A 27,727-nucleotide genomic window follows, 5' to 3' on the forward strand; every position below is an offset into this window, starting at 1 on the left:
CCCAGGATGAAGGTGAACTCCTCTGTGTGTTTCGACCTTCAGTGTAAACCTGAGCGCATCAGAACAATTGCCCCTTTTTTTCCAGTGCCACAGCAGATTTTCATTTGTTAATCATTCAAGGTGCAAAAGGCTTTTTCTAACTTATCACAAAAGAAAAATCTAACGCTGATCTTAACCTGTCCGTGCTAGCAGAGGGATGTATGGGATTGTTTTATTTCACATTAATCACAGCAGTGTGTTAATTAATCCAGAATATGATCCATCTGATTTAATACACCATGGTCCTGGATATGAAATGGGCTTTGGGCCTTGTTGATCCCCCAGATGAAGAAAAAAAAATGTTTTAATGACTTTGCATCGTTGAATTAAAAACTGATTGGCAGAATAAAATATTTTTTGCGGTTTCGGATGATTCAGTCGTCTGGGAATCATAATTATTCATTAAGTGTGAATACTAATACTAAGGAATCGTCGTGCTGTTTAAAGGAGTAAGGGAGAGAAAGGAGAATATTATGTATAAGTACAGAGAGTGTCAGCAAAGGACACGTCTGGGTGTGCAGGAGGGTGATATGAGGTTTAGCAAATGGTGGACATCTTGGAAATCCACATACAGAAACACATGATACATGTCAGTTCAATACGTTTTTACTAATTCTCTTACACTTACTGGCCAATTCTGCTTTGATTTACTTGAGCGGATCAGAAACACTCTGCCACTATAGCATCATTATTGCACTGAATCAGCTCAAGCCAAAGGGGTCGCGACCCCATGATGCATTTACTAGAGCACAAAATTGCAGGGTTGAGACTGAGCTACCTGCTTTACGTGGGGGTCTCGGTTAAATCACTGACTGTGCTGTGAGGTAAGTGGAGTGGGTCAGCAGTGATAGATGGCCGCAGTTGTGCCCATTTGATTGATTGGCCCTGACTACAGCTCTGAACTTGATTGATAACCGTCTCTGCTCAGGGCACAAAGGCTAAAAGGGATTTTACAGTTCTTGGATAATAGATTGGAGATATTTATTGACCCGTTCTGTATTTCGTCGGTTGTCTTTGTTTCTTTCTTTGAGCCTTTTTTCTCGTCATTCTCTTATTTACTTTTTTCCTTCCGTCCCTCCAGCCCGAGGAGTTGACTGATGTGTTGGAGATCAGTAACATCGTCTTCACCAGTATGTTCGTGTTGGAGATGGGCTTCATGCTGCTGGCGTTTGGCTTGTTCGGGTACATCAGGAACCCGTACAACATATTCGATAGCATCATCGTTATCATCAGGTAATATTAACCCCACCCGTACTTATCTTTGCATTTGTTAGTTCATGCTTCTCTCACTGGAGCCGTTGTAGTAATTCTTAAACCTGTTAGACTACAATCACTCCTGATTCCTACTATCGTGTGTCAGATCAGCGTCGATTTTGCAAACTACACTCAATTAAATTTTAAAGTTTAAAAGTTTGGGGATTTTCTTGGTGTGTTCTCAGCGTGTGGGAAATCATTGGCCAGGCAGACGGCGGGCTGTCAGTCCTGCGAACGTTTCGTCTGCTGCGGGTTCTGAAGCTGGTTCGCTTCCTGCCCGCCCTAAGGAGACAACTGGTGGTGCTGATGAAGACCATGGATAACGTGGCCACCTTCTGCATGCTGCTGATGCTTTTCATCTTCACATTCAGGTGTGCGCTCACAACACGTAACATCTTGAATCTTGAAAATATATATTTTGTCTTATATTTTTGCATCTATATAATTTCCTAATGTCTGTGTTGTTCTCACTTCCCTGCAGTATACTGGGTATGCATCTGTTCGGTTGTAAATTTAGTGACCAAACGGAAGATGGAGACACGATCCCCGACCGCAAGAACTTTGACTCTTTACTTTGGGCCATTGTCACCGTATTCCAGGTAAGTTCTCGTCTCCATAACCTAAAGATTGTCCATACGTTCTCATTTGGTTTGGAAAATGCTGCTGCAAATGGCAGCCAGAGCATCATATCCTTAGTTCACTATAGTTGCTAGAAATACACTGCACCGTGTGCGTGCACTTATATTTTTGCCCCTGCTTCGACCATGTGTGTGCTTCTTTGCCATCTCAAATCAAAATGTCAAACTCTGAGTGTGTTTACGTGAATGTGTGTATTTGTGTGAGCCAAACTTAACTGCCAAGCGCTGCTCATTAGTCAACTGCAGTGCAATGAGAAATTCTGCTTATGCATACCCCCCCCCCCCCTCTCTTTTCTCTTTCACTACAATTTTTTGCTCTGCTCATGTGGAGATATTGTTCAATACAGTAGATTGTCCTCTTTTCTAAACTGGATGTGTCAGCGGAAAGGTAGAGCACAGAACGCAGCGGACTGTCTTACTTAAGATGCTGAAGAGGCATTTTATCCAAACTTGACTGTCATATGAGGGGGTAGCACAAACTATATATATATTTCCTATATTGTTTTTTTTTTTCAGGGGGGGGCGGTTGCAGTACACTCAAACCACACATATGTAAATACACACATTCACCCAGACGGCACAATGATGGCCTTCCTGCCACAGCGTGAGTGGGCAGTGAGTGTTCCTGCTGCATCATGAACACTGTCCTGCCTTTAGATGCTTCCATCACTCACATTGATTTAGGCACGGACACACACACACACACATACAGTGCACGTTGCATGTCAAGGAATACGAGTCCCTTGTGTTTGAAGCATTGTGCAAAGATGGCAATAAAAGTAGCTCAGTCGTGGGTTTTTATAAAGCATATACATCCCACAAGCGCAGTAAAGGCTGATATCGCTCCATTTCTTTCATTACTTTTCCATCCGTCTCACATTCTCTTTTTCTTGTCCTCCCTTTAACCTCCTGTCCCCCCCCCCACACGTCTTTATGCCCGCTCGCTCATGATGTTGTTTCATTCGACAGATTCTTACCCAGGAGGACTGGAATGTGGTGTTGTATAATGGCATGGCCTCTACCTCTCCATGGGCGGCCCTTTACTTTGTCGCTCTCATGACATTTGGTAACTACGTGCTCTTCAATTTGCTGGTGGCCATCCTGGTCGAGGGCTTCCAGGCTGAGGTGAGGAGGACTTTGTTGATTTCTGCTCATCATATCAGATCAGAGTCTTTTGATTTGTTGTTATGCTTAATTTTCAACATGCAGCTGTAAGGCCAAAAGACGAGTAAAGAGTCCCATTAATTGTCCTTTATTTTTTATTCTTTGTCTTTTACAAACACAGTTTAAAGACGTAGGATTTTCATTTATCACATGACCACAAGATATTTTCATTTTTCATTAAATCACAAGTAAAAGTGAAGCCAAAACCTCTCAATCACCACCTGGTGTCTGGCCGTAGTATAGGTCATAAATCTTGATGTGGTCTAAACTTAACAGGTTCAAATTATCACGCGTTGTCCATCTTTGTAGTAATCCTGTAGCGCGTTTCATTATGTTGTCAATAATACATTATACCATCAATTTATGCCTCCACCACTTGGATCAGATCAACACAGCATTTGTTGCACTCAAATTCTAGGTGATGGAATTTGTGCATCGACTTTTCCCAGATGCTCATTTCACCATTTGCACATGTGCTTTACTTTTGGAGATATTCTCTAACCATTAGACTGATTATAACACTAATCTAATTCTTAACAGCATCCCTCAGCTGTGTGTATTCATGCCGTATGCAGACCTTGACTTGCTGTTAATTAACTCCCATTGGAGCCATCTGAGGGTCGCAAGTCTGAACCCTAATCAAACTGTCACATTATGCAAAGCACCACTGCTTTTAAAGAGGAGGAGAGGATGAAAAATACCACCAGCCCCGAACACACCCACTGGCAATTTCAAATAATCAATTCTTCATGATCCAGCACTGTTATCGCCTGTGGCCCAGCTGCACAGCCCCTTCATGCATGAAAATCGTTGCACCTGTAATCATCTCCACGATGGTTAACTCTGCAGAAATGCAGAGAGAAATGCTTATTTGCATGAATCTGTGTGTATTGTAGGGTGATGCAAACAGGTCGGAGTCAGACGATGAGAAGAAATCGGACAACTTTGAGGAGGACGAAAAGGTAGAACAGCTCAGAGACACTGGTAGGTTATATTACATTCATCTGAATTCATAAGGGACTGTTTTTGAATAAAATATGATAGTAAAGACTTAAGGGCTTCTTCTCCTACACAGAGCTAAAGATGTACTCCCTGATGATGACAGCTAATGGTCATGTTGACCCTCGCGGCTCGATGGCTCCTCCTATAATCATGCGAACGGCAGCCACACCCATGCCCACCCCCAAGAGCTCCCTGGGACCTGACTCCATCCTCGGGGATGAGCTCGTGGGGATGCCTCGATATGGCGAGGTGGGACTGGGGTTTCCTGAGACGGAAGCTGGTCATGCAGAATCTCGTCGTGGGAGCTCCACCTCCATGGACCCATTAGCATATGACCAGCGTTCATTGGTGAGCTTTATCAGACAGTAAATGGAAAAAAAACAATAATCCCAGACTTATTCATCAGTTAATTTCCAAACCAATTAGTTTTTGATATTAATAGGTTCCAAATAATAACATTTTTTGAGAGAATATAATATATATAGTTTGTGACAACCCACTTTCCTCTAGGAATAGTATCTAAAAAACTATCACAGTACTTCAATTCAAGAGCTGCTCCCCAGCAAATCCAGTTATAGAGCAGACTTACCTCGGCTTCAGAAGTGTGAACATAACATCCTCTTCTCAAGGGTTTCAATCATCGATCCACTACCATGAAGGAGAATCTAAAACCTCTAACTATTTTAAAAAACTTCTGATACTCAACAACAGCCCGGTGTCCATCTTGAGACTACTTTAACACACATTTTTATAGCCACATGCTGTGCTCACCCCTGTTACCCGTCTCTCCAGAGCCTCTCAAGTCCTGGACGGCGTTCCCCTCTCCCTCCCCGTGGGTCCGGCAGCTCCTGGGGAAGCCGCCGCTCCAGCTGGAACAGCCTGGGAAGAGCGCCGAGCCTCAAAAGGCGAGACACCAGCGGAGAGAGGGAGAGCCTGTTGTCCGGTGAGGGAGGAGAGGAGGAAGATGGAGGGGAAGAAACGGGGGAGGCCGGGGGAAACAACAGATTACAGCCGGGCTTGGAGCTGCTGCAGGCGTCTACTCTCTTGCCTTCCATAGTAGCGGAGTATGGGGACTGCAATGGCAGGACCTTGACTTATGACCCCAACGTGAACAACGACGCCAAGGACGATTCCTCGCCTGAAGACGACCTGGACGATGATGTAAGTTATGAGTCATACATCAATGTATTTCATCAAAGAACAGTGACAATCATGAGTTTACTGATCAAAAATCACATCAAAATCACTTTCATTTCTTACGCAGGCCTCAAGCATGAAATTATGAAACTGTGCTGAACATCTCTACAGTGAAGTCATCTTATTGATAGAGCACAATTGAAGAAGTGCTATAAGGAGAGATGAGATCATGGGATTATTTGATTGATGATACGAATCAATGTAAACACAGACATTAATAAAACAGGAGGTTATAAGTGAATGAGTGTGGCCAGTGTGTCACATTGCTGATAATCATGCAGCTAAAGAAACAATCCCAGATTGGAGCAGATGTAACAGATGTTCTCTCTGCTCATATTTGTACTTTAGGCCTTTTTTGACAGTTTTACTGAACAGTTGAGCCTCAGTGGTTTTGTTTTCTTATGTTAATTCTTAATCTTTTAATCCGCCCTCTCTGACTGTTTACACATTTTATTTCAGCTTTTCTCTCCCTCTTTCCTCGCTCACCAAATTCTCCTTTGTCTCCTTGGGACCTTCTGTGTCTCTCTGTCACTGAGACATTATAGTGTGTGTTCTGTGCTCACACTGTAAGTCCTGTGGGGAACACTAATTGTCTAGTTGTAATTGATTGGCTCTAGCAGTAATTGTTTTCTCTGTGGGTGCGAAACACAAGCATGTGTATGTACAGTCACTTGTGGTTGTGCATCTTTGTGTGTGTGCGTGTGTGTGTGTGTGTGTGTGTAAGAACCCGGAGAAGGGCGTACTCCCCCCGGTGGTTTCGGGTGACCTCTGTTGTGACAGTGTTGATGGTTTTATTGGCTCCAAATTGAGTTTATGAAGCCATGAAATCCACTGAAACAAAAGGACGCTCCCTGGGCACACTGAATATGGGAAGCTTAATGCAGACTGCCAGTGTGTGTGTGTGTGTGTGTGTGTGTGTGAGTGTGCGTGTGCGTGTGCAAGAGTATGCATGCATGAGATGTGTATATATTAATGCACGTGGTTCTCAGTGTGTGTCTGTGTCAAGGATTATGGATTTCAGCTCCAACGATATCCAAGCAGCAGGTTCTTTTTTATCCACACACACACACACACAAACACACAGACACACATATACACACACATACACACACACACACAGCTGCAGCCTGCCAAATAAGTAGTGTCTTAGGCCTGCTGGATTTTGGGCAGTTCTTAATTAGAAGCTGTGCACCTACGCTGTTCGTCTGTTTTTATCACAAACTTTGTTTGCAGCTATTGTACAAGCTAAAATTGCTACAGACAATGAAGTTATGAAGACATCTATTCAAATACTATTTAAAAGAGCTGTCTGTATAAGTAATACAATCTCACATTCACTGAGGGTTTGATACTGTATATGTATGTATATATCCAAGGAGTGGAGTTTTATCACTTGGCACAGCTGTTGTCACACGAGTGGCTGCAGCTGCATGAATAAGAAATACTGAGTATTTTTATATGGAAACTTTAAACACTACTTACAGTTTATAGTTAGAGCAGCCATCCATCTTTGTAAAGGTGCATTTTTATCCTCCTGGCATTTATTCCATGAGGAGGCAGTGATCAGTTTATCTGTACGTCAGCACAAACATCGATTTGTCTTTAATAATTTCATTCCTGGAGCAGCAGATTTTGTTTTTTCACTGAAGTAAATTAAGGTCCCTCATTAACTTTGCAATGATTTTAATCATCAGCCAAAATTGAGAGTGGGAATTTGGTTCTGGAGTAAAACTCACAAACCATATGGACATTTTTTGCCAGACACTGAAGAACCGTTCATCAGGCTTGTGAAGTGTTTTCTTTATTTCCTTGGCAACAGGTTTGACATTGATGTATGGGGTAAATAGATATGAACAAAATAAAATATATAAAATAATAAGTATTATATACTTATTGATCAGAGGCTGTTCACATCTGTCCATCAGGAACATTTATTCAATGTCGATTCAATTTTTAAATGCTTGCACTTCTGTGTGTCACTGCAAAGTACAGAACATCTGGATTTTGAATCTTTTAACGGAAGAAGAAGAAGAAGATGACAATGATGTTGGTGTTGATTGTATCAAAAGCAATCATTTTGTCTCCTTAGAATAAATTGGTAACATCTAATGCTTGCATTAAAAAGAAAGCGTTACTGTTGTTGCTGTGGTTGATGTGTAAAACTTCCTCCCTGCAGAGCTCCCTGTGCTCCTGGATCAAGAAGGAGCTCCGCAACATGAAGCCCCGCTGGTGCAAAGAGCACGAAGACTGGGCGCTCTACTTGTTCTCTCCAGAGAGCCTGTGAGTCTCTCTCGTCATTGCAGTAGCCCTCCTCTTACTCCTTGCTTCCTAATTGCTGTATTTGATAACCTTGGCTTCCTTCTCTTATTTTTCTTTTGTTTTGTCTTCTCACTGATTATCTTTTGGTCAATAGCTTTAACCAACCATGGACATCTATTGTGTCTGTGTGTGTGTTTGTTTAGATTACGGGTTTGGTGCCAAAGTGTGATCTCTCACAAAATATTCGACCATGTGGTTCTGGTTTTCATCTTCCTCAACTGCATCACCATTGCTCTGGAAAGACCTGACATAGAGTCATACAGCACGGTGAGACACACACACACACACACACACACACACACACACGCAGTGACAAGGTGTGTTTTCTTACAGCAGCTATTGAACGCATCAGTGGTTCATGATAATACTTCAATCATATGTCACACAAAAGTTTTTACTCCCCTCCCTATATGTTCGTGTGAAACCTAAACTAACCAAATCAAATATAAACGATGTAACAAAGACATGAACTTTGATTTTTGAGTCTGGTTCAGACTTTAACATTAATTACCTTTTAATTTCTTTCCCTTCTTTAGGAGCGAGTCTTTCTGAGCGTGTCAAACTATGTCTTCACTGTGATCTTCTTTGCAGAAATGGCCATTAAGGTAAACATTACTTTTTTCTTTCCACTTATTGAAAGGTTTACCACACTAGGTTATTCTCCTTTGTTTATTTGAATCATACCTTTGATTTACAAGTGACGTTTGAATGATTCCATCATGAGTTCAGTAGGTTCTCAGTGTTTGGGGCTTTCACACCAGGTTGTAGCTTTAGGTTTCTGCTTCGGGAAGCAGAGCTACCTTCAGTCCAGCTGGAACGTTCTGGACGGTTTGTTGGTGTTTGTGTCTCTGGTCGACATTCTGGTCTCTCTGGCCTACACTGGTGGAAACAGGATCCTGGGCATCCTCAGAGTCCTGCGTCTTCTGCGAACACTACGTCCACTCAGGTAAATACTGTGTTTGTAGTTTCATCAGTTGGTATGGGATTGATACTTCTGCACATGTACTGTATGATTGCATGTGAACACTAGACATCCTACTCTATTTCATATTCCTGTCCATTGAAATTTGTGTCTTCCAGGGTAATCAGTCGAGCCCCGGGACTGAAGCTGGTCGTGGAGACTCTCATCACCTCTCTCAGACCCATCGGGAACATTGTCCTTATCTGCTGCGCCTTCTTCATTGTCTTTGGCATCTTGGGGGTGCAGGTAGTTTGCACACACACACACACATAGTTTGCTTTTTTTGTAGCATCAAGATTATTTTATGAACCCTTCACACTGCACCGATTGACCTCCAGTCGGGAACGCAGCAGTGATTTTCGGAAGCGGCAAATCGGGTCTAACATCGCCCTGATTATCCTCTAGTGTGCAGCAGCCTTGAACGTCAGTCCTGTTGATCAGCTCCATATGCGATTGTGGCTTGAGGCAGGGTTGGAAGTGTCCTGAATATCCAGTGGACAATGATTCTTTGTCCCTTAAGAGTGTGAGTTGTGAAAGAATGACAGTTGGGTTAACTGTGCAAAAGGACAACATGACCCTCAGGCCAGCGTTTCAGCTGAGCACTCAGGAAAAACCACTGAGAAGAACGAGCTCTGTGAAACGTTTATTTCTTGACATTAATAGTCGGATGTTTAAAAAGCTGCGAGCGCTGGTGAGATAATGTGTAAATTGCAGCCGAGCAGCCCCGCAGACCTCTCTCTCTCTCTCTCTCTCTTTTCTGTTGTGCTCAAGCTGTTCAAGGGGAAGTTCTACCACTGTGAAGGTCTGGACACAAAAAACGTCACCAACAAGTCAGATTGTGCACAGGCCAATTACCGCTGGATACGAAGGAAGTACAACTTTGACAACCTGATCCAGGTACAGATTAACTCACTCACCCACTATCACCAACACGATCTTCACTCCACAAATAAAATGTTACTCAGGACAGAAGTCTCACTGTTTTAAAAACATTTTGGTATTTGATCAAGTAAAAACTGGAATAAATGTTCATTATGATTTGTATCTCTCTCTTTCCGATCCAGGCCCTGATGTCATTGTTCGTTCTGTCGTGTAAGGACGGCTGGGTCAACATCATGTATGATGGACTGGATGCGGTGGGGGTGGACCAACAGGTAATGATGAGAGGAAGTTGCTCCGCATGTTTTAGGAAAATAGCCAAATATCTGTGAATAACCACTATAATAAATACTCTAACCCTGAGTATAAGCATTAATGCAAATCCACTTCAAAATACAGCGTGAAAAAGAAACCGAGTGGGAGTGAACAATTAAATTAACAGACTTAAGCCAAATTAAATTGCAGTGTTGTAATAATACCAAATAAATTCGAGGCTCAAAAGAGGAATTTATAGCACACACTTCAAAGCTTCAATTGATGTCCTCAGATCCACGACTGTCTCTGGTGTAATTGCCTGAAATGTGTTTCATGTTTGCAGGAACTGAGTGAAGAGAACCCACAGAATAAAAAGAATTAAAGAAATCTTGATGTTTTACTGCTACACAGACGGCAACATGTTTTCTTTAACTCTTTCTAAAAGCTTTTAAAAGGAGGGGACTTGTAAAGAATTCACATTTCTCTCTTTGTGTCTTTACTAAACATAAAATAGTGATATCAAAAAACTGAATTTTCTCTCCACCCATTCCTTCCTCCTCCTCTTCCTCTACTCAGCCTGTGAGAAACCACAACCCCTGGATGCTGCTCTACTTCATCTCCTTCCTGCTCATCGTCAGCTTCTTCGTCCTCAACATGTTCGTCGGCGTCGTGGTGGAGAACTTCCACAAGTGCCGGCAGGACCAGGAGGAGGAGGAGGCCCGCCTGCGGGAGGAGAAGAGGCTCAAAATGATAGAGAAAAAGCGCAGGAGTAAGGAGAATGGAGGGGCTGGTCGGTAGTCTATTTTTCTGAGCACTGCCTGCTTTCAGAGCCTGACGAAAAAAGAGAACGAGAATGAACAGAGAGAAAACAAGGAAATAGTGGTTGAAAGACTGGCTAGCTTACGCAAACAGCTGATCGCTGACCGAGTGCGTGGGCTACGCCAGTCTGATGCATGTGACTGCATGACTGAGGCCCCCTCCCCCAACACTGCATGGACAACTCAGGATGCCGAGCCATTCTAAGCAACCTCTAAAAATTCATATGAACCTGACTTAAAAAAAACTACATGCTCACTCTCTCAAACAGCAGAGCTGCCACTAGTGTAAAGTTTATTCACAATGAAAGAATAATATTTTTTATTACCGTTGAACTTCTGCAGCACCTCCTGCGTGTGAGGCTGAGCGAGGATGCTCCTCTCCCCCGGGAATTTGGCTCGCAACATTTTTGATTTTCCTTCCCTTCCCTCCCCACGAGTGCATGTGCATCCCCGATCCTGAAGCGTCTCCAGATAGAAGTGGGACAGTTCTAGTTACTACGCTTTGACTGGCAGACTCAGAAACATAGCAGACGCTTCGGCTGCTATATCTGCAAAACATCTGGGGGAATAAGTTGTTTAAGGATGTTAAGTTGGTCGGATACAGCTTGTTGACGATTCAGCATGTGCTGGCAGGAACATTGGAAACACACCAACTATTGCAAAATAAATGCTCACAGTATTTTATTAAGACTACATTGTGGGAATACTGAAACACATCCTTTTTTTAATTGGCAGCCAGTTTGGCTCCAACACTAAATTCTATCCATCAACACATGAATTACAGACGTAGACTAGAGGCAGTAAATGTTGTGAGCAGAACGACGCTCTTTTCATCTTTTCATGTAAGTCACACGTCTCAATGGTCTAAAACTACAGAAAGCACAGAAATGTCATGTTATCCAATCCAAAAAAAACCAAACTTAACTCCAGCATTTGGCCATTTAATCAAACTCACCTAATAAACATGAAGACGTTTTAGACTATTGAGATTTTTCGAGGCTCCGGTGATTGTTCAGCATCACAGACGGAATAAGAAATTTTGCTGTGGAGTGAAGAGATTGAATTTCTGAATTTACATCATTTTTGGTAAAAGAACGTGTTGTTGAACATTCACTGTGAAGCCTGTTTCAGCCATAGATGCTACATGAGAGGCATGTCAGCATGCAGGAGATATGGTGAACACATGGGAGGGGGACATAGACATGCACGTATTCACATAAATACAATCCATCATCATGGACATGTGAGTACACAGTCAAAACATAACCTGACATAAAAAAACATACACGTTTCAGCAACATTTAATTAAGATGTTACAATTAAAGTCTGTTTAATATTGAAGGGCAGTGAAAAGTATGAAAAGCTTTTAATGGATACACAGCAGAGACGTTCCACCCAGACAAGAATGACGTGATAATAGATCATATATATGATGAAATATATATTATAGCCGTACCTGTGACTCTCATGTCCTCTGCTCCTTGGACATGCCACACAGACAGGGGTGTGCACAGAGTGTCTTAGAGACGGGGATGGAAATAACAAGGGGCTACACCGAGGCGTACCAAAGGGGGGGCAGGGGTTACAGTGAGGTCTGTTTTTGACATTAAGGTCAGTGCACTTGTACTTGGAACTTGAAATTCATTACTTTTGATGTGACTTGAAACCAAAACTGGTGCCTCTGTCCTCCAAACACATAATTAATATCCTGGTTCAATGGAGGCAAAAAAGAATCTGAGAAAAAAGGCAGCGGTGGTCGCCCTCCTCCCTGCCCCTCATTTCTCTGTGCACACCACTGGATACATGTAATCTTTAAAATTCAGGTTGCAGCTTCTCACGGCGACACTCTGGCTCTCTCTGTGTTTCAACTGTTGCCTGTTTGTCTCTCCTTGTGTTTGTGTGCTCCAGAGGCCAAGCAGAGGCCTTACTATGCAGACTACTACCCCCTACGTCTGTCCATCCACACACTGTGCACCAGCCACTACCTGGACCTCTTCATCACCTTCATCATCTGCATCAACGTCTTTACCATGAGCATCGAGCACTACAATCAACCGAAGGTAACGTGTGCACATGCAGGCACAGACGTGATGGTGACAATAACTCCTTCTTTGGGCTTTGGGTTTTCTCAGTCACAGCAGCTCATCCGCCTCCACAAGCACCAGTTTAGTTTGCAGCTCCAGTTTTGAAATAATGTGATTTGACCCAGTGTCAAGAAAAGGCTCATTATTAGATAAAACTCTGCAGTTAACTCCTGTTATGGTTTAATGCTATTCAAGTTAAACTGACTGAAGCTGACAGGTGAAACTGAGATTTATGATCCTGCCTCATAGATTGAATAAGTAATAATGATAGATTTAAGCATTAGTTCCTTTTGAACACTGTTTGTTGTTTCGATACTCTAATTAAATTTATATGTATTTGAAGTTAAGCAGCAAAAATAATCCCCCTTTAGTATACACAATTAATTCATTTAATTTAGAACTCCTATTTATTTTAATAAAAATAAGTTTTCAGTACTGCCTGAGAAATTTAATAAGCACTCTTCTTCTGGGGTGTTTATGAAATGAATGTGTGTGTGTGTGTGTGTTCAGTATTTAGAGGAGGTCCTGAAGTACTGCAACTACGTGTTCACCTTCATCTTCGTCATTGAGGCCCTGCTCAAACTTGTGGCATTTGGGATACACCGGTTCTTCAAAGACAGGTAAAACTAATGCTGTTATGTCCAAATTGGATAAGACGATGTGTGAACTAGAAATACTTCTTAATGTCTGTGTGGCTTCTTGTTCTCAGTACACTGAGTTCAAGGGATCTGCTGGTTTGTCTGTCTTGTGGTGCCCTGGTTGAGTTGTAACTCTTTCTTAGTTTGTTCTGTTCACAACTGAAATGTTGAACAAGGTTTGTACGTTTGTTCAGGTGGAATCAGCTGGATATAGCTATCGTGGCATTGTCCATCATGGGCATCACCCTGGAGGAGCTGAAAATGAACGCAGCGCTGCCCATAAACCCGACCATCATCAGAATCATGAGAGTGCTCCGAATAGCAAGAGGTACACACACACACACACACACACACACACACACACACACGCGTCCATACCTGTTAATCTTGTACACAATGACAACACACACAGAACATTGTTGTATCAGTCATCACAACAAACACCATAAATATAAAGTGTATTTTGCGATGCACATTTTTATTGTAAGTTCGGCATTATAAGTAATACCTCACCGGTGCCTCCTGGCTGATAGAAATAAATACATATCCCTGCTGTGGCTGCGGTGCTGCAGAAGTATTGTGCTGTGCCGCTGTAAATTCTGCGAAATGGGCCGACTGAAACCTGCTGTTTAAAACGGCCCCTGTGTCTCTGCAGTGCTAAAACTTCTGAAGATGGCCAAAGGGATGAGAGCTCTGCTGGACACGGTCATGCAAGCGCTGCCACAGGTGAACACAGACCCTGCGGGGGTCTCTTTTTATTCATGTTTGTTTTTTATTTTTGTTGTGTGTATGTGTGTGAATTTAGGATCAGTGTGAAGGTTTCTCTTTGGACTAGACACGCCTCTGAAATATTTATGCACGTTGATGAATATTTAACTGAAGGCATATTCGTCCACATTACAAAATTTCTACCCTGACCCTAAAATGTCTTTTTAATTTTGTACATTTCTTTCCTTACCTTTCCTGAGCTGAACTGTGGACTCCATTAGATGTTTCATTAAAAATGCATGATACAGTAACAAATGCCAGACACATCACCTAGAACACAGTTTGTGGGAATCATGAAAGTTCAGAAGGAATCAAGATCCATTATTAAGCAGTTTCTTCTCTTTAAAGCCGCAGTTTTTACCGTGTAGCCGACTCCCCTGATATTTCTCAATATTCTTTCTGTCCAGTCCGCACTCTACTTTTTGTGCATCCATGGATAATAATATAATAATAAACTTTATTTGTATAGCACCTTCCGTACAAGAAATGCAGCTCAAAGTGCTTTGCATTCAATAAAGATCAAACAAAATCATGTTAATAAAAATAAAAACATGTTAAATGTAATTCATATAGAAGAGCAGATTTTCAGTAACGTACGAACATGTTAAAATGACATTTAAATGAAAAAGAAATAAAATTTAATTTAAAAAATGCATAAAAACAGAGAAAGAGAGCGATAACACAATGATAAAAGCACAGTAGTGCAGGTAAGTGCACGATCTAGTTAAAGGCTGAAGTAAAGAGGAATGTTTTTAAGTTTGTTAAGGATGTTGTTGCAGTGTCGTAGGTCTCGGCCTCTCCTGCAGCCTGGCAGAACTTCAAAAGAGCAGCTGCACCAAAGATTAAATGCACAAGCAGTGACAGGCCCCATTGTTCTGCTATTTATTAAATGTCAAGTGCACAGAGAGCACAAGCACAGATTCAAAGAACTGGCTGAAAGGAAACACAATGGGAAATATATGAAGGTATGATGCAGAGGTTGTTACAAGAGGTGCATCAAGTTCACAGAATCTATCTACATTAATGTATTATAATATAAAAAACATCAGATGGACTGCTTTTCATATTTTAACGTTTTGCTGATAATACTTAAATACTTTTACTCAAGTAAGGTTTTAATGCAGAACTCTGCTTATTTTTTAAGAGCTTTAAGATTTAAAGGCGCAAGAACTGTTAGTAAATATGTTTTCTCCACTTTCGTTGCATGGTTACGTTTTTTTAAAAGCAATGAAATAAAACGTTTCTTTTTCCCGCAGCTTTAAACGTGGTGTGTTTTCACTGCAGAGTTTGTTGTGTTCAGGGATCTAACGTGTATTTTGCTTCCAGGTGGGAAACCTCGGCCTCCTCTTCATGCTGCTCTTCTTCATCTATGCTGCGCTGGGAGTGGAGCTCTTTGGCAAACTGGGTCAGTCTCTCTCTCTCTCACATACACACACATTAACACAGTCAGTCACGACTTACAGCAGCGTTCCCTTCCCCTGAACTGTCTCTGTTGTATCCTCTTTCTCTCTCTGTCTCTCTCTCTCTCTCTCTCTCCACCATCCTCACATTAGAGGCCTGTTTCGAACAAGTGAAGATGACATTTGTATGATCACATTTATTTGCATATTGCCTCCTTGAGATAGGCTCGCTCTATCGAACTCATTTTCTCTGAGAGTGCGACAATGTGTCAGGGAGGAGGATTAACAGAAATACATCTGAGGGGACAAAACGAAAACCTCGCAATGAAGAAGTTGCCAAATGTGATTTTGCTCAGGAAGGTCTGCTCTCCCATTATGTGTCATGATTTTATTTTGCTTTTGTCAAAGCTTCTGGATGTGCCGTGCTCCATCTCTTCATTATATCACACAGCTGAAGAAGGCTTAAGATAAGATACCATGCACCTTCATTGATCCCTGTGGAGACGTTTGGGGGAGATTATTATAGTACAGCTTGTTTAAGACCAGGAAACATTACTTTACAGTCCCAGTCACGTTCATGACTTGCCCCAGGAAAATCTGTGGAGCCTGGGTAGAGGACACAGTATGTTGAGGCTGGGGTCTGGCTCAGACTGTATTCTTCCAGTTTTATGTTCGTCACGTGGCAGAAACTTCATCCACTCATCCACTCGCTTCCTGTGAATCCAGAAATGATCCTCCTGTATTATCATATGGCCTCACTCCGACAATTCCTGGACATTTTACTGAGAGGCTGGCAGGGTTCCTAAAAGTCGATGCATGTATGAAAGCAGCTGTCTTCTGTGCTTATTTTAGACATTTTAAAGTTTCGTCTAGCTCACAGTGATGATCACTTTTTAAATCTCACATTAAAAATCATCAAAAAACATTTCTCTGTGCTGATTATTAAATTGTTTATTTCCCAAGAAAGAAATTCCGCTCGTTCCAGCGGAGGGATGATGTCTGGGATTATTTGTAAGATGACAGAAAGAATATGAGAGGAAGCAGCTGTAAAGTCAAAATCCCTCAAATCGTTGAAGTACTTAGTGTGATTTTACACTTTGGTATTTTGGTGAAAAATATTACACCCTTCTACTCACAGCTCCACTGATCACGGGCTTAATTGTCTCATGACATTATTGTGTCCTCAGACGAAGACGGTGTGAGACCTGAAAGTCCTTTGGGAGACCTAAGACACGAGTGATGCTGTCTGTCGGCGCTCTGGGCGTCTTAACTCTTTGCCTCTGGTGTCTGCAGAAGCAGATAAGAGAAGGTCATAAGCAGAGGAGATAGGAAAGAAAATTCATCACTTTGAATCTGAACATAAAAATATATATAAAGTTACTGTTCACTGTTCAATGTCCAGATGCCAGTTCCACCCTTGCACCACGTCCTGTTGCTGATTACACATACATTTTATAGTTTTACAATCAAATACTTCATCACACTGGTTTTATTTTATATCACGTAGTTTCTTTTAAAAGATCTGTCCCCTCTTTTGTTTCTGTTCTTTTTAGACAATCAATCTTTCTGACAATATATATTTTAAAGAAGATCATTCATTAATTTGTAATGTGTAAAAGATTGTTTTTCTCCCAGTGAACGATACTTAGAATAAGATACAAGGTGCGTATGTATTACTCCAAGGTCTCGTTTTTCACTTCCTCTTAAAAAAGATGTCATCTGGTGACGGTGATTCTGAACAGAGGCTCCACGAGGACTCTCCGTCAAATTGACCCTGACGCTTCCCTGTCCCTGTCATGTCCACATGGACACAGTGTGTAGCAGCTCATGTGTTTCAGTACACGCTGATTTCACTTTCTGAACGAGACACCGACTCTTCAGTGACTTTATCGTGTTGTTGTTTTGTCCTCGATGCAGCGAAAGTAACGTATGTCTGTGTTTTTGTTTTGATCAGCCTGCAACGAGAACAACCCGTGTGAGGGCTTGAGTCGTCATGCAACTTTTGAAAATTTTGGGATGGCCTTCCTCACACTGTTCCGTGTGTCCACTGGAGACAACTGGAATGGGATTATGAAAGTAGGAACAAACACACACACACACACTGAAATGATGACGAGATTATCTCGTTGCCACAGAGAGAGCAATGACCTCCAAAACCAATTATAGAAGAATAAATTAGCTTAGAGTCGTGCAATGTCAACACTTTCATTTTTGTGTTATTAGAACTAGATATGAGATAAAATCCATAACTTACTCAAATATACATACAGATAAACTGGCCTTGTGTCAAAAAACAAGGACATAACGTAATGTACTTTTGTGAACATTTGTGTTTAGCCCCAAATAGTTGGTACATTTACTGTGTGACTAACCAATAACTGAGGTCAGTTTTAAAGAAAAGAAACTGTAAGTTCCTGTTTCCTGATTATCTAAACTTTAATGTAGTTGATATACAGATAACACACCAGAGATATTGCTCCACTCTCCTTGGTTCTACTTAAATTCTTCCAAATGTAAAATCAGTTTAGCCTCACATTATTTATCCAGTATCATCTGCTCTATCCCTTCCTTCTGTCCGTCTCGCTTTCTTATCCTCTGTCCTTCTTCGTTCCTGATTCTCCGCCTCTCTTAAGGATACTCTAAGGGAGTGTCATTCAGAAGACCGCCACTGTCTCGCCTACCTGCCCTTGGTCTCTCCAATTTACTTTGTCACCTTCGTGCTCATGGCCCAGTTTGTCCTGGTCAACGTGGTGGTGGCTGTTTTGATGAAACATCTCGAGGAAAGCAACAAGGTACAGAACTAATTACCGTGTGCACCTGAGATGCACAATAACAATCGCAGTAAAACGCAGTCATTAAGTGAATGTGGGTGTGATTTTGCAGGAGGCTAAAGAGGATGCAGAGATGGATGCAGAGATCGCCTTGGAAATGGCGATGGAGAGGCAACGCAGACAAAGCACAACTTCCCATGGCAGCTCAGTGGAAGGAGCCTACGTTGGGCCGTGTCCACAGTCACCTGGACAGGTAGGGGCGACATCACCTTCCTCATGGGTCGGTCAGGGAACTGCACAGGAAATGTAAATTGGGAGGTTATGGGGACAAAGTAGCGTTGATAACTCTCGGTACATGTTTCTGAATTTGTCCTTAATCAGTGTTGCAGTATAACTCACTGTGCGGTCTCTGTCTCCCCCTGCAGGAGGAAGAAGTCCAGTGTGAAGACCCAGACCTGCTGTCGTCAAGGAAGATGTCCGTATCCAGGATGCACTCCCTGCCTAACGACAGCTACATGTTCCGACCCGTACGGCCCGCCAGCGCCCCCTATGCTTTGGAGGAGGTGGATCTCAGTCCCCAGAGCGAGCATCAGCATTCAGGTGCCTCATTAGCTCTTGTTTTATCTTTGTATTAAACAACCACTGAGATTTTTCTACACACTAGCACCAGACTAAAATGAATGGTTTGAAGCACAACCAGATGATGCTGTGATTTGATTTAAATGAAGGAGCTGAAGTTATATATAATATATCTAATATTTGCTTTAGTCACATGATGCAGAATACACCTAGAAATGTTGTTAAAGTTATAATTTAAAAAAGAAAATGCACAATATGCTCTCGCCTCGACCAGGTCTCTCTCTTCGTGACTAAACACTAACATGATTTCCATTCTTCTAGACAAAGAAATCACAGTTGTCACATCACATTATTATTTTATCCTCCAGTTTGAGCTTGTGTGTGTGTGAGCAGTCACAGTAGGAGCAGAATGAAGTGTGACTGTTTAGCGCTGACGAGCACTGTTTCACTGTATCTGCAGTCAGGTTCTAATGGCATGTTGTGGCCAGGCTCTGGACAGACACAGCTCTGTCCCAAGGTACTCACTGCAGCGGATGAGCCGATCCATGTGAATCTCTGCAACCGTCTCACAGGCTCATCTGCTCAACGAATGAATACTCCGCTAGAATGATGCTTAACTTCACGACCAAGCTGCAAAGTCAAAAAGAAGAAAAGAAGAAAAAGTCTTTGTATATGTTAAAAGAATTTGATCCAGACAGTCGTGATGAAGTGGCTTTTCAGCTTGGACTAAAAGAAAAGTGAACTCGTGCGGGAATCTAACTCTGACTTTGCTGCACACTTTTTACTTTTAATAAATCTGAACTCACAGGTGGAGTGGACCTGTGTGTGCAGAATGTCTGAGACCCTGGTTACACAACAGTCGAAACAGATTTAGCTCATGACGGAGTCTCTTTCTCGTCTTTGCAGTCGCACTCTACATTTTGTAGCAACATAGTGCAGTGGTTGAAAGTCGTGGGACTGTTAACGTAACCAGGGTCTGATTTACGTGCTGAGAACTGGCCTTATACTCTTCTGTATGACTCAATCCCCTGACCTTACGAATATTTTTTTAATGTGCAAATGGGTTCTAATGATTTCTTTGCAGAAAACACTTTATTTTGATGGTAGGTTTATAAATAAGGATAAATAGATGAACAAATAAAATAAAACTCTAAAATCCAAATATGCTATCAAAATAAAGTTTTAGAAATGTTGATGCATGAATTTTCCGCACGAATGCACGTGTTTGCCGTCAAAGAGTGTCTGTGGGGTTGAATCTGATCGTGTCTGACTCCAACACTTTTCCATCTGACTCTTCAGGCTCAGTGACGTCGCTTCACTCGCAGCCATGTGAGAGTCACGCTCTGCTGAAGGTTCCGGAAGTTTCCCCCGTTCACCCCCGGTTGCCTCCCACCCTCACCCTGCCCCGCATCGCCCCGCCCACACCGAGCCTGTCTCCCCGTGCCCTGCACAGACAGGTGAGAGCTGCGTACACACATACAAACATTCAAATACAAACACAACAGTTTAAATTGACCGTGATGTCATAACGTGTGTTCTTGTACTTCATGTTGCAGGTGGCAGTTAAAGTGGATTCGGTGGAGTCGCAGGGTTACGAACAACAGGAGAGGCCGAACCCTGTCCATCGTCCTCCCCTGTCCCCTTCTCCCCTGTCTCTTCATACCTCCTCCCCATCTCCTCTTCCCCCTCCTCCCCCTCCTCCCTCCTCTCCTTCCTCCCTTCCCCTCCCACCCAGCTCGGCCTCTGCCTTCCCGCTTCCTCCCACGTCTCCCTCTCCTCTGCCTCCTCTCCTGTCTTGCCCCTCTCCCCTCCCTCCTCAGCCGTCTTCTCCCGCACTTCTCCTCCCCCCGCCTCCCTCTCCACGTCTCCCGCTGCGCCCCGCAAGCCTCCGGAGACCCAGACCACCCTCCGCCGCCTCCCTCTGCGACCCGGCCGACGAGGAGGTGTATCACATCACCAGCCGCAGGTGGAGAGATGAGGAGAGCAAAGGGAAGGTCGGCCGCAGCCACTCCCTCTCCCCTTACACTTCTCCTTACTCTCTCGACTCCTCGCGGCTTCCTCCCCCGCTACTACCCTCCTCCTCCTCAAAGAGCACGCTCAGTCTGCTTCAGACAGGATTGAAGGACCGTGACTTCAGGAAGGGCATCAGCATCGACAACCAGGGCTTCCTGGACAAGCCGTCATCACTGTCCGTTGGTTACCCTGACGACCACCGCCGCCATTCCATCGAAGTCTGCCTCCCACAGGCCGTCATCACTGGCGATGAACCCTTCACACAAGAGGCCCACCAGTCGGAGAAGGGTGGCCAGGCATTTCCTGTCAGGGTGCAGTCAGTCGGGGGTGGCCACAGAAAGAAGAAGATGAGTCCTCCCTGCATATCCATCCACCCGCCCTCAGAGAAGGAACCACCCCAAATCCCCTCCCTCCCAAAACCTGCCGACTGCAGCACGATGCTGAGACGCAGGACGCCCTCCTATGATTTGACGCCACACACACAGGTGCCCTCTCCGACGCACAGAGCACTAACACCGATCCACATACCTCTGCAAGCACACTCACCAACTCACACACTGACTCCCTCGCGGGAATCTACTCCAACACACACTCAGTCATACACTTCCCCGCACCCATCCACACCTACACACCCACACATCCCCATCAGTCCGAACATCTTCATCCAGCCTCACGCACCTCTCGGCCCAAACACTTTCTCACATACACGCTCCCTCTCCCCCGCTGCGAGGCACTCGTCTCTCACGGGGGACTGCATCCCCCTCCCCCAGTTCACCTTCGACCAGCCACAGTCCAGATACATGAGCGGCCTATCAGCTGGCCTGTCAGACGCTGACACGGCCACCTGCTCTTCCCCTTTCGACAACAGACTGGGAAGTGGTGCGGGATTCAGTGCAAAGAACCGGAGGACCGCCCAGTGAACATTGAGCGTTGCCTTCAGGAAGTTGTTTGTTTGGTCCCAAAATCTCTGGAGCTGGATTAGTGCGGCCTCAGCTGACCTCAGCAGAGATTGGATGCTACGGGAAGAATTCGAAGTATCCTGGGAGAGGAATATCCTTTGTTTTCATTTTGTTGAATACTGAAAAGACATTGATTTCTCTTTCCAGAGAGATGCTGGTACAGTCCTGTCCTCGGATAATATACAATGGATCTATTATCCTGAACCCAGCGCAAAGGACAGCAGCTCCGCTGAGGCTGAACCAGAGTAACAGTACCCACTGTACGTGGTGTGTTCGGACTAATACTATAAACACACCAGGACTAAAGCCACCTAACTCCGTAGCCAAAGTTTTTTTTTTGACACACTGTCCCTTCCCATGCAAGCCAATCAGGAAGCAGCGTCTGGCTGAACCTCTGACCTTTACAGGAAGCGGGTTTGTGAAATGCGAGCATGGGGGGAATTGTGGGATATGCAACTTCAGGTTTTCTACAGAAGTTCTACTTGCCCCTCCTCTGCTCCTCGATCACATTGATCAGAGCAGAAGTGTTTGTGTGTGTGTGTGTGTGTGTGTGTCTGTGTGTGAGTGAGTGAGTGAGTGTGCGTTTTCCTGTCGAATCTGTTGTCATGGAAGTCGGCCATGTTATTCTTACGCCTGCAACGACAGAGGAGGGGGAGCAGGGCAGAGCTGTAGTGTATGTGTATCTGTGCAGTGTACATAAAGGAAAATACTGTATTTGGTGAGATTAAAAATAGCTCTATCCATATGCACATATTTTTATAGAAATCTAAGATGTTTTTGCACACAAAATTTGAATTTCAAGTTGCTTGTTTTCCCTCTGTTGTCCTCTTGTGAATGTATGTTTCTTTTCAAAGCAGAGAGCAGAACAGTGGAAGGGGATCAACCCTCCTCTCAGCAGACTAGCTGCGGTGGAGGAGTGGGATTTTATTTTTCTATTTTGAAAAAGAGAAAGAAGAGAACAGGGGTGTGATGTGTTTCTGTAGCTTTGTCTCAGATTTCTATGTATCCGGTGTCTAAATAACAGTCTTAAGACGTGGGCTCAGTGATGCGTTCCAAATCGATTTCAAGACGTTTCCCCACCTAGACTCTGCAGCGAGTACGATTTGAATCTCCACAAATTTAAATCTCAAAAAATAAATGAAAATTCCCACCGTTTTTATTCGAGTAAATTGTATGCAACACATTAGGAATTGACTGCACTTTGTTTCTATTAGACCTGACGAATACACGTGAAGAAAATCCAGTGTTATTCTCACGACGCGGCATCACGGAGCATCTCTTCTTCAACTGTTTTCAAGCTGAATCAGCTCCGACACCACTTAGTGTTTCTGTACATCTAAAGACAACCAAACTTACTAAGTATGTGTAGCCAGAGTGCAATAATAATATATACTTGTGGTAAATATAGTGACCTTGACGCTATATAAAACAGCCACACTCGTGTTCGTACATACTGTAGAACTACTATATACGATATAAACCCATTTTATATGATGATTACGAGTGTTTCTATCTCTAGTGTTCATGCTACTTTAGGTTACCTGCCCCCTGCGTGTGGCGGTGGAACCTAAGCTGGAAGCTTCTGTTGTTTTGTCAGAAAGCTCAGGCCCACATGCCGACGGTTGTTATTGTAATCTGAAGAGTGACATGCATCCCTGCTGAGGACTCAATAAGACATTCATCACTGTTTCTTTTAATCCACGCTGACTGTAAACAGAACAATACAGTCAAGACTTCATGTTTGTTTAAAGGTTCAGTGTGAAAGATTTAGGTGAAAGGGATCTACTGGAAATTAAAAATAAAATAATCCTAGTGGTGTTTCCACTAGTGTGGTTCATCCCTTTATATTTAAATAGAGGAGAGGCTCCTCTCTATGGAGGCTGCCATGTTTTTTACAGTAACCTTATGAAACTGGAGGCTACCACAAGTTCTCTTTGGTGTTTGGAAGGGGGGGGTGGGGGGAGGGGTATTCAGCTGCAACATGCAACTTCACCACTAGATATCACTACATTCTACACACTGAAACTTTAACTGCATGAGTCATGGTAAATGCACCTACCCACAGATGAAATCATGCACCCACTGCAGGGTGGGAATGACAAAGTATGGTGAGCATTTCCCTTCCAGTGGCTGAATGTTCACATATGAAGCCATACTTGTGTTCAGCAACAGCACAATGTGTATTTCTGTTTTGTGCACAATCTGGTTTGGCACTGGCACAGGAGAAGCATGCGTGTAAGCTGCTGGTACCGATCCCTGACTTTCAAAGGCAGCTGGCTGGGTCGACGTCTTCGTGTTTAGTTTTGTTGTTCTTCTGTCTGATCAGCATGTAACATGCACAAGTCCTCTATAATCTGAGGGAAACCAAAGTGCTTTGATGCTGTACCATAATCACCTCAGGTTGTTTTTTTTCACATTTGTGCAAATTAAAAATGATGCATCTCTATAGCTATTACCAACCAAACCGACCACATTCAAAGCATATATCCTTTTTCCTTTCACTCCAACTAAACTGGTGTTAAAAGGCCTCTGATAGCTGCAGAGACTTTTGTAAGAGTAAGGTCTAATAAAAAGGTCCAAATTGTTATATTATCATCAGATTATCTTTCATTAGCTTTGCATCCCTCCAGCAGTATGCATGTAACTGTTGAGTTAAAACATGAGGAGAAAAGCAAGAGAAACGACTGTATGTTTGGTTCATTTTGCGACACGTCCACACCTTTGACCCGACTGGTTGGACAACATCACATTCAGCAGTGCAGCGCTGCAGCTGAAGGTTCAGGAGAGCGTAACGTAACAGATAAAGTTAGATAAATGTCGGCGTCTCGCAAAGACAGATTTAAATCCTCTCAGTTCTGACAGCGTCTCATCTGATGTTGGATTCTGAGACGTTGCACTCCCTCCTGAACGTGGCACAGTTGCTCATTCTCCCTGGTTTTTAGAATCATTTTATACAGTATGTGCTTAAACACTCTGTCACCTTGCAACATGTCCTGTTTCATGTCCTCTTCCTGCACAGACTGTCAGCGCTGAAGGTTTTTAAGTGCAGTCTGACGACAGCCTCTTTCCGTTTCATTCGTATTTGACTTAGCGCAGACAACACCGGTCTCCAGCACATTGCCATAATAATCAATACAGTTTGGTAGGGTGACTGCATATTTGTTCTTACGATTTACAGATCTTTGGATCTCAGTATTTAAATCCTGTTTTTGAGGAAACAGTTTTGACTGTTGCATGTTACGATTTAAGAAAAAAAAACTTTTGGGAAAGAATCATCTGGATGTTTTAGAGATTTTGATATTTGCATTTTCAGATGTTTCCATTTGTAGATTGACTACCTAATTGCACTGGGCTCTGATTAATTGGTATCTGAAAATGATACCTGATTAAATTACCCTATTCTTTATTGTCCAATGCAATACTGGGTGGTTATTTACTGTATGAGGACGCAGCTCCTCTTTATACAGTTTTATAGACAGACATGGAAACAGAACTGGTTCTATTTTGTTTGGAACCATTGTTATTTAATGTTGAGGTGAACCTTTATTCACACAAACATGGTAGAACTCTGGTGATGGTGAAACTAATTAACTGATGTATATTTTATGTAGGAGTAGCCTTGACCCTGATGCTCTGTAACAGACAGATCAGGTTTAGTAATAAGTTGTATTTTCTCGCTGGTCCGGCCTCGGATTGAAGCCGCCACAACAAGTGTTGCCACAACAGCAGATCCAGATGTTCAAACTGTGATAGAACTTGATTTTGATGAATCAGAAGCCTTCTCTTTTCTTTCTTTCTTTCTTTCTTTCTTTTGTTTTTTACAACCCTTCAGCGATTGGCCCAAGCACCCCCCCACCCCGAAACCACCCCCCAAGCCTTACAAGGAGGGGAGGAGGTGTGTTCTGTTTGTCGGAGGAGAGCCAATGTGTCTGCAATAATAAGCCCTCCGTTATTCCCCGTCACGGCGGGAGAAGGGAGGGGGACAGGGGAGGTGTTTTAAGGCTCGACACGCAGTCGGACTCTCTACATTGTATCGTTGCTGATTATTGTGTGATGACCAACCGTTGTCCTGAAGGATGTTTCCCTGTCAATTAAAAAATACAAGATTTTTTTTATTCCTGAAACGTCTTGTCTGCTTCGTTTCTTCATTTCATCTTTACAGTGTTTAATCAATCAGGATTAGTTTCATGGAGGTAAAAGGTAACTAAATGAAACATATACGAAGGAAATATTGTTCCTTCTACTCCACTAAATGTACTTTACATCTTTATTTACTATCGTTCTTTATGGGGATCTTACTCCACAGTACCTTCAGTGTTGTACCGACATATTTCTACGGTAGCCTTGAACAGACAATCCAATCAACGGCTCTGGAGAAGGCCCTCTGGTGTTTATATGTGACCTGAAGAACACTGATCAACACACGGTACTTTAACATTTGTACACACTGGATAATATGACAAGAAATTAAAACATCATTATTAAAGATAACACCAGTGGTTTCCAACCTGTTCGGCCTCTGATGAAAGAATCAGAATATTCCACCACTGATGTAGGGGACTATATCAACCACTAGATGGCAATGGTAGCTAAGGAAGTGTGTGGGAAGTGTTGACAGTGACGTATACAATTGAGTGTCTCATGTGGACTTTTATACTTTTAATGTTTTTAACAGCAAACCCAACTCACCAAGCTTCAGTACTTCTACTTCACAATAACATGTGTTGTTTATATGCATCATATTTGTCCTGCTTTGCTGTATTTTACTTTACTGTGTGACCTGTTCTCTCACAATTATCATCAAAACATAATTAGTGTATTCATTAATTAATCCCTCAACAAATTCTGTATGCAAAAGAAATCAAATTATCTAACTCCAAAGTAATTCAATAAATTGTGCATAAACACTGTTTTAATAATCTATTTTGTTTTAAAAGTAATATGTTCAAATATATTTTAAAAAATTCCATATAGTTCTGCAGCACAGTCTTGGCTCAGGCCAACTTCACTGTTGTGGCATGTCCAGGTGATACAACAGTAGATGGTGCTATTGAACATTATATGCACTGTAATTAGACGTGATGGTAGCCTGTAGTGCTGTGTGTGTGTGTGCGTGTGTGTCTGTGTGTGTGTGTGTGTTTGTCTGTGCGTGTTTGTTAGTGAAGGAATGTCACTTGTAATATGTTCCTGTGAAAAGCAAAAGGTCAAGATGACAGATCGGAGAAAAATAAAAAGCCTCCTCCCCCGACACAACAGCTTTTCCTTTAAAATGCCTATACACATTTGAGATCACTGCCACAAATTAAATTTAAATTCATCCCCCATTCGTTTTGAAATCAGTCTTGGGCTTTTTGTTCATTTGACTTTTCATGTATGTTTCTGAAATGATCCCGTCAAAGCTACATTCAAAGAGCGACTCTGCCTGTGACCATTAAAGTCACATCTCTCTTTTAGGCTCACTATCTCTCTGAAGTTTGTTGCAGTGCAGATAGACCCCCCCTCCATCTCCATATGTCTCTGCACTTATCTGCTCTTCAATTAACTCGGTCACCTGTCTGCCAGGTTTTCCATCTTTGTGGTGCCATTAAACATCCACTACCAGCTTTTAATTGGATAAGCACATTTGGCAGTTTAGAAAAAAAAACAAAAAGAAAACACGCCACTCTTTAAAAACGTTTCCTCCCAGGTGGTGATCAACCTGCCTTGGCTTTAATTTTGGGGAGCAGTGATGCTGCTCTGACTTCGTATCAGAGGGTAAAAGGAAATAAATGTCATTATAGTTAAACTGTAAAACGTGTATGTTACATTTAGACACTTAGGGTTAAATGTTGTATCACCATCAGTAAGTGCTTGTTGAACAATCTTTGGATTCCAGTATCATCGATGTTTTTGAATGATTATTTGTGACTCTAAGAACTTCTGAACTGTCTTTGTCACAAATCAACAATATCCCATTTGAGCAACTTGTTAGACTCTGGTGGTTTGAATG

General features: G+C 42.8%; 1 protein-coding gene across 3 annotated transcripts in view; it reads left to right on the plus strand.

Moving 5' to 3' along the window:
• Window positions 1-25,862, plus strand: part of cacna1ha (calcium channel, voltage-dependent, T type, alpha 1H subunit a) — a 126,191-nt gene extending 100,329 nt beyond the window's left edge. For 2 of the 3 annotated variants that reach the window (XM_069525061.1, XM_069525060.1), the window contains 26 exons: window positions 1,121-1,272; window positions 1,479-1,664; window positions 1,775-1,892; window positions 2,901-3,056; window positions 3,992-4,079; window positions 4,171-4,445; window positions 4,890-5,258; window positions 7,471-7,574; window positions 7,757-7,880; window positions 8,150-8,218; window positions 8,375-8,559; window positions 8,694-8,820; window positions 9,346-9,471; window positions 9,639-9,728; window positions 10,285-10,498; window positions 12,435-12,586; window positions 13,121-13,230; window positions 13,443-13,576; window positions 13,904-13,974; window positions 15,343-15,421; window positions 17,371-17,492; window positions 18,050-18,208; window positions 18,300-18,440; window positions 18,613-18,787; window positions 20,066-20,223; window positions 20,323-25,862. In XM_069525061.1, the coding sequence (XP_069381162.1) occupies window positions 1,121-1,272; window positions 1,479-1,664; window positions 1,775-1,892; window positions 2,901-3,056; window positions 3,992-4,079; window positions 4,171-4,445; window positions 4,890-5,258; window positions 7,471-7,574; window positions 7,757-7,880; window positions 8,150-8,218; window positions 8,375-8,559; window positions 8,694-8,820; window positions 9,346-9,471; window positions 9,639-9,728; window positions 10,285-10,498; window positions 12,435-12,586; window positions 13,121-13,230; window positions 13,443-13,576; window positions 13,904-13,974; window positions 15,343-15,421; window positions 17,371-17,492; window positions 18,050-18,208; window positions 18,300-18,440; window positions 18,613-18,787; window positions 20,066-20,223; window positions 20,323-21,699 (5,061 nt within the window). In that variant the 3' untranslated portion in view covers window positions 21,700-25,862. The remainder of the gene's footprint in view (window positions 1-1,120; window positions 1,273-1,478; window positions 1,665-1,774; window positions 1,893-2,900; window positions 3,057-3,991; window positions 4,080-4,170; window positions 4,446-4,889; window positions 5,259-7,470; window positions 7,575-7,756; window positions 7,881-8,149; window positions 8,219-8,374; window positions 8,560-8,693; window positions 8,821-9,345; window positions 9,472-9,638; window positions 9,729-10,284; window positions 10,499-12,434; window positions 12,587-13,120; window positions 13,231-13,442; window positions 13,577-13,903; window positions 13,975-15,342; window positions 15,422-17,370; window positions 17,493-18,049; window positions 18,209-18,299; window positions 18,441-18,612; window positions 18,788-20,065; window positions 20,224-20,322) is intronic. The other variant, XM_069525062.1, reaches the window with a different exon arrangement.
• The last annotated feature ends 1,865 nt before the right edge of the window (window positions 25,863-27,727 follow it).

This window comes from Paralichthys olivaceus, chromosome 5 (genome assembly GCF_024713975.1).
Source record: "Paralichthys olivaceus isolate ysfri-2021 chromosome 5, ASM2471397v2, whole genome shotgun sequence".
Taxonomy (NCBI): Eukaryota; Metazoa; Chordata; class Actinopteri; order Pleuronectiformes; family Paralichthyidae; genus Paralichthys; species Paralichthys olivaceus.